This window comes from Equus caballus, chromosome 19 (genome assembly GCF_041296265.1).
Source record: "Equus caballus isolate H_3958 breed thoroughbred chromosome 19, TB-T2T, whole genome shotgun sequence".
Classification (NCBI taxonomy): Eukaryota; Metazoa; Chordata; class Mammalia; order Perissodactyla; family Equidae; genus Equus; species Equus caballus.
Window position 1 is genome coordinate 54,539,495 of NC_091702.1, and position 12,751 is coordinate 54,552,245.

At 40.6% G+C, this 12,751-nt stretch overlaps 1 protein-coding gene across 10 annotated transcripts in view; it reads right to left on the reverse strand.

The window, feature by feature from the left end:
* SIDT1 (SID1 transmembrane family member 1) overlaps window positions 1-12,751 on the reverse strand; it is a 102,798-nt gene that overhangs the window by 58,434 nt on the left and 31,613 nt on the right. For all 10 annotated transcript variants that reach the window (XR_011429282.1, XR_011429278.1, XR_011429281.1 and 7 more), the window contains exons 2-3: window positions 7,441-7,562; window positions 6,243-6,413 (exon numbers count right to left, since the gene is read on the reverse strand). Coding sequence is in view for 4 of the 10 variants with exons in the window: in XM_001917474.5 (XP_001917509.2) it covers window positions 6,243-6,413; window positions 7,441-7,562 (293 nt within the window). In the remaining 6 variants the exon portion in view is untranslated. The remainder of the gene's footprint in view (window positions 1-6,242; window positions 6,414-7,440; window positions 7,563-12,751) is intronic.

The window sequence follows — 12,751 nt, forward strand, 5'->3', positions numbered from 1 at the left end:
CTTTGCCCAATATAGCATCTAATAAGAAAAAAATTGGAAAGTAATGTAAGTCATTACTGTCATCTACCCCTAAATACCAAAGGGTGATTACATAGCGTGACACATGGTAAAATAGTCTAAAAGCCTCTTCACTCATCCATTTCCTCAAAAAATTGACCACTTTTCACAGCCTGGTAGCTAAGCTAGCTCACTCAAAACTCTGTCTCAAAACAAAGATTCAAGGTCCCCTGTTAGAGGGCTAGAGGAGGGTTGAAGGCTGCAAGCACTCCTGTAGGACTATATTTTTGATTCTGCTACATGTATTTTTCGAATTTGTGAAGTATCCCCACATGTATTACTTGACTCTGTTTCTCCCTTAAACTTTGCTGCTGCCATAATACATGATCAGGCCCTAACCATTTTTTATCCTTCTCTATTCAAATAACTTTACCTTTGACTATTTGCCTCTCCCCTCTCCTCTCTCCAGTTCATCTTCCACACTGCCACTAAAGTCACCTCTAAACATCAGATCTGCTCATGTTATTCTGTTACTTAAAATCCTTTAGTGGCTCCCATAACCTGAAAGGTGAAGTCTGAGCTCCCTGGTGCAGCGTACAAGATCTCAGAGATGGAGGATTGGGTCCCGCCTGGTCTTCCGCCCTATTTCCTGTAACTGTGCCTTGGGCACCATGCAGACCAGCCTTCTGAAGTGCTTCTACTCAGTCTGCTGTCTGTAACGCAGTCCTCTCTCCTGGGCATCATACAGGTATATATCCAACACTCCACTGGCCATCTGCACTTCAGGTTCAACATGGCCCAAAGTGAACTTATTATCTCTTCCCTCTCTCCTCAAAATTCTCCTTTTCTCTTAATGGTACTAGCATCTACGAGTTAGACGGTCATCCTTGACTCTCCCATTTCTCTTACTGCTCATATCCAATCGAGTTTTGTCAATTTCACCTTCATCACTTTCATTCTTCAATTTATCTCATTATTTATCTTGATTACTGCATCAGCCTTCTAATTTCTCCGCATCCAGTCTTATCCCCTTCAAATCCATTCTCCACGCAACTATCATAATTTAGACAATGCCTAAATTTTTTAACAACTTTTCCAATCTCCTTCTACCCCATGATCAGGCGGCTGCCTGCTGCTACAGCCTCCTGCTCTTCCCTGTCTGCAACTTCACACTCTGCAACATTGACATCAGGGCGCTGGAGTTTGGGAAAATGAGTGCTGGTAAAGCTAAGTGGAGGTGGGTGGGGGAGAGTTAGATGGCAGTGAGCAATGCTTTAGGGCAGAATTTTATTTTTAAAGCTAAATTTAAAGAAATAAATGCTTCCTGGAATTGAGAAACATATTTTGGGACAAAATAAAAATTGGGAGGACATTTTTAAACAGAAAGTAGGAATAGCATGTTATAGTGGGAAGAGCTCAGAATTGGGAGTCAGAAGTAGAATCTAGTCTTGATTTTATCCTCTCCTAGCTCTGTGAGTTTGGATAAATTACTTGAGCTCTCTGAGCATCAGTTTTCTCATCTGTAAAAATGAGGTGAATGGATTCAATTTCCAAAGATCTTTCCATTCCTAAAATTTATGATTCTGGAAAAAAAATTCCTAGAACATATTTCATGTATCTTCTAATGTGCCACTCAAAAACATACAACAGAAACTACAATGTTAGGAATTCTGAGTTAATTCTTCAGTGTTTCTCTCAATACCTAGAGTCCCGATCTTACCACCATTCTCAGCTCCTACTCATTACCATCATCCTCTGGATTTCTGGGTCACCAGAAGGCTGGTGTGGGACAACCCAGAGCCAGGGAGGAAGAGACACATATATCTCAGTTACCATCGCTTCTCAGGCTTATCTTATTCTCATAAAAGCCCTGGTATCTGCGTGCATTGAAATGATCTGGATGTCTGGTTGCTGAGGTCAGGTCACATTGTAAGGGGTGGAAACAGAAAACAATGTGAGGGAACAGATTTGCAGTTTCCCCAGCACACACATCATTCATTAACACTTACACAGAGTTGTGACCTTATGACTTCAGTTTCACAGAATTCATTTCTCCAAAGGGTCTAATTAGCCTCACAGAAAATGGCCCTAGAATTTAAGTACACTGTCACCAAGTGACAGTGACAGGTCAAAGACACAGAAACCAAACAGTGAAGGCAAGGCTTCTCCAAAGTTCAAACCGCACCCTGTTCAAATAATGTGCTGCCGCCTCCTTCAAAGGTATAACCATGAATTCCCATATTGCTTAACGTCATAAATAGATTTAACTGTTAAAACAAACGTAAGCACCATATTTAGAAATTGCTTAAGTGTAGTGGTTCTTAACTCCGGCTACACGTTAGAATCGTCTAGGAAACTCTAGAAAATATACACTAATGCTCAAATCTTCCTCCTAGGACTCTCGCTTAATTGATCTGGGGGGATCTTATCCACCAGAGAATTTTTTCCTGCCTTTTTTTTGTGTGTGTGTGGTGGGGAGGAGTGTCATTCTTTGTTCTTGAAATTATCATGTCACCTTTTTCTACAACAAAATTAATGGAGGAACTTGGAAAAACAATGCTGTGACTACTTCTCCATCCTTCATTCCATTCATTCATGTATCTGTCCATCTGTCTCTATGAGTATAGCACTGTCAAGGGGTATTGAGAAGACCAAGACAAATATTTGATTCCTATTAGTAATTCCATTGGCTACAGACTTCTTTACAAACTGCCTTAGAAAATTTAAGGGGAGCTTTATAATAGAACAGAACATTCTGATCAGAAAAATAAGCTGTAAAAAAGTAATATATACTATTTTTAAATACATATTCTGCCTTTTAAAAAATTAATCTTTTCATTGGAATATAACAAACATACAGAAAAGTGCACAAGTCATAAGTATACATCCAAATGAATTCTCACCAGGTAAACATAACTATGTATTTTCCCTTTTCTCCCCAAAGATACCATTTTCCTGACTTTTAACATTATCGAATAGTTCTGCCTGTTTTTAAACTTTATATAAATGGAATCAAACAGTATGTGCACTTTTTGTCTGGCTTCTGTTGCTCAACATTGTGTTTGTGAGATTTATCTATGTTGTTAGGTGTAGTAACAGTTTGTCCATTTTTACTGTTGTGTAGTATTCCATTGAATGAATACTACAATTACATATGTAGGTGTTGGGTATACAGCTAGCAGTGGAACTGCATTCATTGTCAGTCCTTTCAAATTACAACAATTTGGTAGTTATAGTGGAATCTCATCATCATTTTAATCTGCATTTATGATAGAGAAGGAGGTTGTGTTTTGGGAGCATTTGAATAGCTTCTTTGGTGAAGTGTCTGTTCAAGCCTCTTGCCTATTTTTTTTTTTTAAAGATTGACATCTGAGCTAAGATCTGTTGCCAATCTTCTTTTTTTTCCTTCTTCTTCTTCTCCCCAAAGCCCCCCAGTACATAGTTGTATATTCTAGTTGTGAGTGACTCTGGTTGTGCTATGTGGGACACCGTCTCAGCATGGCCTGATGAGCAGTGCCATGTCTGTGCCCAGGATCCAAACCGGCAAATCCCTGGGCCGCTAAAGCAGAGCACGTGAACTTAACCACTCGGCCACAGGGCCGGCCCCCTTGCCTATTTTTTTTTAATGGGCTTGCCTGTCTTTTTCATTTTTTAAAAAACAAGAGTAAAAATAATACTAGTCATTTCGAATAATTGACTTGTGGTTTGGTTCATTTTGTCCATTGTTGATTTGTTTTCTATTTCATTGCTTTGTGCTATTTTAATTTCTTTTACTTTCCTTGAGTTTTATTTTCATTTCTTTTTCTAACTTCTTAAAATGAATGCTTAACACACTGATTTGCAGCCATTTTTCTTTTCCAATATATCCGTTTAAAGCTATACATTTTCCTCTAAGCGGTGCTTTAGTTGCATCCCAGAAGTTTGGATATGTCATATTTCCATATCATTTGTTCAAAATATTTTCTAATTATTTTCCTTGGATTTCTTCTTTGACTCATATTTATTTAGAAGTAGACTACTTAATTTCCAAACATTTGGGGATTTTCTAGATATCATTTTGAAGTTGATTTCTATCTGAAGTCCATATACAGCATTTCAGTCCTTGGAAATTTATCGAGATATGCATTAGAGTTTGGCAATTTTGGTAAATGCTGCACATGAACTTGGAAAGATTAGGCATTCTATCAATTTTGAGATGCAGTTTTCTAAATATATTAATTAGTTCAAGTTTGTTAATAATGTTGATCTGCTCTTTCATATCAGGTGTTGGCCAACTTTTTCTTAAAGGGCCAGACAGTAAATATTTTAGGCTTGCAGGCCATAATGTCTCTGTCTCAACTTCTCAACTTTGCCACTGTAGCACGAAAGCTGCCATAGACAACATGTAAATGAACGGACAGGGCTGTGTTCCAAAAAACTTTATTTACCTAAAACAGTGGCCACCCTATGAGCCGTAGTTTGTCAATGCCTGTTCTACTTATTTACTGTATACAGCATATGTATTTAAAATTTTTGTTCTTGTTCTTATTCTTATTCTTTCAGCTATAGAGAAGTCACCCACAAATGTTGTGGATTTGTCCTGTTGTCCTTTTCATTCTGCAATTCTTGCTTTGTATATTTTGAAGTGATGATACTAAGTGCATACAAATTTAGAGTTTAAATTTGTGTCTTGGTAGCAAATGATTCTTTAAGAAATATGAAATATCCTCTATCTCTAATAATGCTTCTTGCACTCAGAACTATCTTGTATAATATTGATATACTATACCAACTTTCTTTTGGTTAGTGACGGTATGGTATTTCTTTTACTATCTTTTTATTTACAACATTTATATGTTCTTTTATTTAAGGTTATACTCTTGTAAGCAACATATATTTAGTTTTCTTTTTTCTAAATCCCATTTGACATTCTTAGTCTTTTACTTGGCATATCTGAGTCCATTTATTGGATATATTTACCCATTTCATTGGGTAAATATAAACACGGATTCCCCTTCTGAGACTCTTCTGTCTCTGTCTCAAAGTTCTGGAGAGAAGTCCAGGTCACAGGATGTTTTCTCAAGTATAGTTTCTGCTCCTGAGATTTCCTCACTTTTTGCCTCAGAAAACATATTTGCTCTAGTGAAGCTGAGTCTGGATCTGTTGGCACACAGACTCGTACACACCTGTGTACCAGTCCCCACCCTGAGCAGTGCCCAGACTCACAGGCTCCAAGATTCTTGCCCATAAGAAGCCAGAGCCCACAGAAGGGTGGGTGATAGTGGGAATAGTAGTCAAGAACTTGCCTGTGTTTCTTATTGATTTGTAGGAGTTCTTTATATATTCTGCATATGAGCCCTTTGTCAGTTATGTGTGTTGGAAATATATTCTCCTAGTCTATGGCTTGTCTTTTTGTTCTCTTAATGATGCCATCTGATAGGTACAATTTCTAATTCTAATGTAACAAACTTAACAATATTTTCTTTTAAAATTTATTTAAAACACTGTGAAGAGAGGAAATGGTTTGAACCCTTGAGAAGCCTTGAGTTTAGAGTAGGGTAAAACAGAAGTTTATGGTCTTAGTAAGGAATAACTTTAGGATTTCTGCTTAAACTTTCACACAGATTTACACAATATTTTATAAGAGTAACCTCTGGGAGAGAGCAGATCCCTTGGAGACAATGCCCCCAACTGCACTTATTATACTCCAGGTCTGATATAAACAATTTGAGATGATATATCCCAACTGATTTGGCTTCAAAGGATGGTCGTGCAAGGAGGAGGAGGAAATGGTCATTAGTTCTTGCAAAGGACAAAGCTGCATTACATATTATTTTCTACCTTGCTACATTCCTAACCTGGAAGGAGAAACTGGAAGAGCAACAAGGATAGGAAAAACAGCTTCAGGTTTTCCTTCAAACAAAAACAAAACTTCCTTCAGGAGAGTGGCACTGGTGAGTAATACAAAAGAACGCAGTCGCCAGTGCCTCTGGTCTGGACTACAGGCAGGACAGGGCCCTCCCAGAGACCCCCGGAACAGATACACTGGTGAGGTCACAGCACTTCCACTCTGCACTTCCACCTTTCTGTGGCACAGAAAATATAAGGCCCTGCTGCCAGCAGGAGAGTTCAGAAGGTGCTGAGATAATAAGCCAAGCGGATAATCTCCTTCCTGAGTGACGATCTGGAAGGGGGAAGCTGGGTGGAGCATGCACAGCACAGGAAGAGCAGATGAACAGAGAAGGGCCACAAGGAGTCCTGCTTACTGCAGCTGGAAGTGCTTGATCTCGGTAACCAGCAGTTTGTAGTGGGCACCCAGGGGTGCCATGGAGGCTACCTCTACAAACATCAGCTGCTCCAGCGGTCCTGTTTCGTTGGTGGCTTCTGAGGGACATAAGGTGCGGCTCACTTCCTGGTAGTTGTATCTCCTCTGATACCTGTAGCAGTCAATGGAGGGGAAACCCAGCAAGAACAAGAACGAGATTCAGTGAACCGGCAGGGAAGGCAGCCTGTCTCATTTCACCTCTCCCCGAACTTGATTTCAAGTCCTTAAAAATTTCAGTTTTGAATTTCAGACTGGACCTATTGATAGTGATTTCAGAGCTAGTGTTTTTAGCATAGGGTTGTGTGACATAATAACAGGGATGTGAGGACTGTTCAGGGCTGGCCAGTTCACTCAGCCATGTCTACATTACACTAAACCATCCGCCTAATTCAATGAGGAAAAAATATCAGATTTTGAAGGGGAAACTGTCTTGATAAAACAACCAGTTGATTCCATTTTTCCACGCTTTAAGCTTCTGTTAAATGGGACATAAAAAGTCCCAGAGTCCAAGTCAAGGCTATCAGAGTCAGTATTTCAATCCCTAAATTCCTCAACCTCTAAAAATGATTTAGCACCAGATGATGTGCCCACGCCTGAAGGCCTCCTGGGCTTTTGTTATCAGTGCTACAGTGCCTTATAGAGTACTCCCTGCGACAATAGAAACTCCCTGAGGGCAGGGACTTTGATGGTTTTTTTTTCTTCCCATTGCGGTTCCCTAGTATCTAGCACTTAGTAGTGCTCAATAAATATTATGAAATGAAGAACGCACACTCGGTAGGCATTTTGAAGTATAGCGGAGGTGTTGCTCGTTTAAGTGGACTGCTGGGCCTAGTCTTGTCCTCAGTGGATGCTCCACTAACCGACCTAGAGCTACAGAACGTTCTGGATAGAATTAAAATGCTAGAAGTTCTTCCAGGTGTTACAAATCTAGGCAGAGTGCTTATCTGAACTTCCAAGAGGATGGAAATTAAACAGAGCTGAACAGTCAGGGTATGCACCATGACCACTGTTTGCACCTAGCATGCATAATATGTCAACATTTCAAATGTCTGATCTCTCACTAGGGAAAAAAACAATTAAGGTCTAGGACATTGAAAGAAGCCAAATGTAGTGAAGTTGTCTGGGAAAGATCCACTTACAGTCCTTGGAAGAGCAGAGGAACCTGCCAGGACAGCACCTCTTTCTGTTGGCGAACCACAACGAGGACTGGGTAATCGAGGTTCTCCGAGGAGCTGTTCACATACACCCGCACGGCGATGACCTGTGAGCAGGACAGAGAGAGAAGTAATGCAAATCACACATGCACACGCACAGACATCACAGCTGCCATCTGAAGCTCTGAAAAACTTGAATTTCTCACATTTGCTTCTGACCATAGATAATCCGAAGGCCCCAGCTGTCTTTTCCTCATTTATGTTGTAAGCACAGTGGGTCTCAATCTTGATCACACGCTGAAATCACCAGGGGAGATTTTTAAAAACTGACGCCTGGGTCCAGCCCACCGAAATTCTGATTGAAGTGGTCTTGGGAAAGCCAAGTTACGGAGGCTTCAAGGCAGGCTGAGGAGTTTGGACTGGGCAGTCAACACAAGATTTTGAGAATAAGGCCAGAACAGAAAAAGAAAGACACTGATGTGCTTCTCTTCTTATTTGAATCAAAACACTAAAGATAAAAATATCTTAAAAAGAAGAGAAAAAGACCTACAAACGCCTCAATTGCTGACAAACTTTAATTTCAGTTTAGAGAAACATTCTGTGCTTCAAACCAAAATGCTCTTGCCATGTTTTATGAAAGCCTAGCAGACGGCCTGATGCTCCTCCAGCCACAGGTCCGTTGGGGCTGAGGAATCCTCTCTTTGTCCTGCTCCAAGGCCTACATCAAGCCGCCACAAAATGCTTTTTTATAGCAGCAGCTCCATGGCTCCTTCTGAATATACATGTCAACCCAAGGATTTAATACTATCATGACTGTTTTAAAGACAGGAGATTGAACTGTGGCCGTGGATCTAGATGGTTTTGGTGCTTTCCTTCAGTTTTTATAATACCATAGACAACATGCAAAGAGCAAAATAGAAAAAAGAAAGGTAAAAAAAAGAAAAAGTAAAATTTGACCTTTCATATGAGATTCCCTCCCACCCCCGCCAATGAATTAAAGCCTTATTGTTCTTTTGAAAACTCTCTTATTAGGGGAAGAAATGAACAAGAAATTCTTGCAGTTGAACTCTGGAGATCCATCACATGTTCAAAACAGAAGCTGAGAGGAAACAGAATAGCATGGATAGCACACGTTACCATTTGGTTCTCTTATATTATTCTCCTTGATTAAGCCACTTTGCTTTTTTAATGTTAACACAGTCCAAAGTAATTTACTAATTTGATAAGAAGTGCTTGCTCAGGAAGGGAGCATTTTTTCATGCCCACACTCTACAAGTTTCCATGGAAATTATGCTCCAGCTGAAAATTGCCGAAACCCTATCTCTGGTGCAGATCTCTTTCTACAGCTCCGGATGATCCACAGGCACCTAAACTCAACCTGTCTGCGATGGAACCTATCACTCCCTTCACCCCTGACTTGAATTTCTTCTGAATTCCTTTGCTTGTCGAACGGCTTCACCAGGTAGCCATTCATCACGCCTCAAACTTGAGAGTCATCCTTGACTCCCGCTTCTGTATCTTCCTCAGTCAACAGGTCGTCAACTCTGATAATTCTCTCTCCTTCACACTCTCCACACCCAGAGCCTCCCTTCCAGCCCCAATGACATTCTCATAGTCCAGTCCTTTCTCACAGTGACCCTCATTGACAGCACCTTATCCACTCTTCTAATCCCCAGGGTATGCCCGCTCCAATGCCAGTTTCATCTTGGTGTTCTCCTCTGAAAAGGCCTTCAGTAGTTCTGGGAATTTTCAGATTTACCCCAAAGTAATGAGAAAGGTATAATGAATCTTCATGTACTCATCATCCAGCTTTGATAATTATTAACAAATGTACCACTTTATTCATTTATACCTTCTATTTCACACACACAGTCTTACTTGATTATTTTAAAGTAAACACTAAAGACAATATCATTTTTTCTGTAAATAGTTCAATCCATATATATCTTTAAGAGATAAAGCCTCCTCTTTTTAACATCAACACATTACCATTATCACAGTTAATGAAATTAATAATTATTTAAAATTATTCGATATCCACAGTGTTTGAACATCTTCATTTGTTTCAAAAATGGTGGGGTTTTTTTTCCAGTTTTAAAAAAAAAATTGGGGTACAAAATTTGAGGAGACTCTTGGTGGGCTCCTGGATAGCTTTAGAATGGAAGCTGGTCACCAGAAAGACCAAGCCAGGATTAGAAGCTTGGAACTTTCAGCTCCACACCCTATCCTCCGGGAAGGGGACAGGAGGTGGATATTGAGTTAATTGATGCGGGGTCGGTGAGCCGAGGGGTTGAAAGAAAGATTTCTTGGACTCTCAAGATCTGGCAGTAGTGCTCTTTTTATTTAGAGAGTAGTGTGGAATAGCACGGGGACAGGACCCATGGGCAGGCAGAGCAGCTGCTGCTGCCCCCGCTGGCATGGGGACAGGACCCATGGGCAGGCAGAGCTGGTGCGTGGGGACAGGACCCACAGGCAGTCAGAGCTCCTGCTGCTGCCCTGAGTTGAGGGTTAGGGATAATTTTATAAGGCATGGGTACGTGACTTATTTTTACTAGAAAAAAGAAAAGATGATGTAAAAAGTCATTATATGATTTCAGTGCAGATGGGGTCTGGTTATTGTGCGGTCATATAACTTTAGATACAAATCTGGCCATATAGATTGGCATGTAGGTGAGGATGCCCTGGGCTTCTCTCTCTGGGGCAGCCCTAATTCATACCATAAAAAAAGTCCACTGGGTCATATAGTTTGGCATGTAGGCCAGGTCACCTTGGGCTTCTCTAGCTGGGGCAGCCTTAATCCACATCATTAATGATTGATCATGCCTACACAAAAATCCCCAAAGTACAAGGTTTAGAGAACTTCTGAACTGGTCAACACAACCACGTGCCCAGAGGATGGTGCACCTCAGCTCCACAGGGACAGAAGCTCCTGTGCTCGGGACCCTTCTAGACCTCACTCTGTGCATCTCTTCAGTGTGGCTGTTCCCGAGTTATATCCTCTTAAAGTAAGCCAGTAATACTGTTTTCCTGAGTTCTGTGAGCTGTTCTGGCAAATTAATTGAACCTGAGGAGGGGGTCACAGAAAACTTCAATTTATAGCCAGTTGGTGAGAAGCATAGGTGACAACCTGGCCTTGCAATTGGTGTCTGAAGTGGGGGGTGGGCAGTTTTGCTGGACTGAGCCCCTAACCTATGAGATCTGATGCTAACAGCAGGTAGATAGTTTCAGAACTGGACTGAATTGTAGGACACCCCATTGGTGTTATAGAATTGCTTGATGTGTAGAAAACCCACACATATGGTGTCAGAAATGTTGTGTGCATGAATAGAAGAAAATAGAAGTGAGTTTTTCCTATAGACAACCACAAAGTATTTTTTTATGTAGTCAAATTTCTTACTTTTTTCTTGGCCATTTCTTCTATCACTTTAAAAAACTGATATATAATTCATACATCACACAATTCACTCTTAAAGTGTACAATTCAGTAGTTTTTAGTTTATTCACAGATCTTTGCAACCATCACCACTCTCTAGTTTCAGAATATCTTCATCACCCCAAAAAGAAGCCCTATACCCATTAGCAGTCACTCGTCATTGCCTCCTTCCTCCCATCCTTTCCAACCACTAATCTAATTTCTATCTCGATGGATTTGCCTATTTTGGAAATTTCATACAAATGGATAATATATGTCATTTTGTATCTGGCTTATTTCACTCGGCAAAATGTTTTCAAGGTTCTTCCGCATTGTAGCATGTATCAATCCTTCATCCCTTTTATTGCTAAGTAATATTCCATTGTATGAATAGACCACATTGGTTTATCTATTCTTCAGGTGACGGAAATTTTAATTGTTCCCACTTTTTGGCCTTTACAAACAATGCTGCTATGAATATTTGTATACAAGCATTTGTGTGAACATATGTTTTCAATTCTTTCAAGTGTATACCTATGAGTAGAATTGTTGGGTCACATAGTAACTCTATGTTTAACTTTTTAACAACTGCCAAAATGTTTTCCAAAGCAGTGCGTCATTTCACATTCCAGCAATTTACCTTGCCAGCAGTGTAAGAGGTTCCAATTTCTCCACATCCTTACCAACACTCATTCCTGTCTGTCTTCTTGATTGTAACCATCCTAGTGGGTGTGAAGTGGTATCTCATTGTGGACCATATAGTATTTTCACTCTTAGTTTACCTGCCTGGCTCTTCTAGGAAGCTACAAACTTCATCTTTGGCGTCCCTAGTGCCTGGCAGAATGCATTAGCCTAGAAGCAGGCTCATTTTTGAGGTTCGTAACACAAACGCTAGCATCTACAGCACATGTTTTTAGAGCACTCTTGAGTCTGGCTTAAATCTATAGCAGTCAGAACCGAGGTAAACCCAAGGAAAGCTGTGAACTAGGCAAGCTGTATCTTTAGCTTGTCTGCTTCCCTTTATGTCACTCAGGATTCAGCCCCTCCTCCCTTCTTAGGTACTTAGTGCCAAAAAATATTTTCCTCCCTCACACTTTACTTTAAGGCAGTGATTCTCAAATTTCAATGTGTTTTTTAGCATTCAAATCCCTCAAGCCCACCTCCAGCCTTTCTGATTCAGCAGCTCGGGAATGGAACTTAAACATATGCGTTTTTAACAAGCATGCTGGGGGATTCCGATGCATGTGGATTGGAGCCCACGCTTTGGGAAGTACTGTTTCGAAGACACCGTCGAGTGGATGACCCCGTTATTACGAGATGCACACTCCTGAGATCACCAACGTCACTAGCACACCTGGAAGCTGGTGTCTGGGAAGGCTGAGTCTGGGCTGGGAGAATGGAGGCCTGCCAGGAGAGCAGAGCAGATGTGCCACTGCCACGGGGATCCCACTCCACCGCTCATCTCCATGCCCTAATTTTGTTCCTGCTCTGGCTCTTGTAATCTACTTACATTTTATTATTTAATAATGATCTTACTAATTATAATAAAACCACACTCAGAGATACTGGCGTAATAAGTTGCAAGAAAATATATTAGAGAAGGAGATAGCAGACACCGGGCAGTTTTTCAAGATCAACAGATAATGCATTACCTCAGGAAAGGATAAAGAGCCCTGTTCAAAATTTGCTTTGCTTTTCCAGAGGCTAATGTGCAACTGAGAAAATTGGATTACATTTGTACAGTGAAGTAAGCCGTGTAAGGCAAAACTAAATGACGGGCAGGGTGTTGACCACACATAATGGACCCTGACACCTTGTAACAGACCATTCCTAAGAGCCAAGATTTTCCTCCCTGTTGCTTCTTCCTGTTGTCATGACAACAAG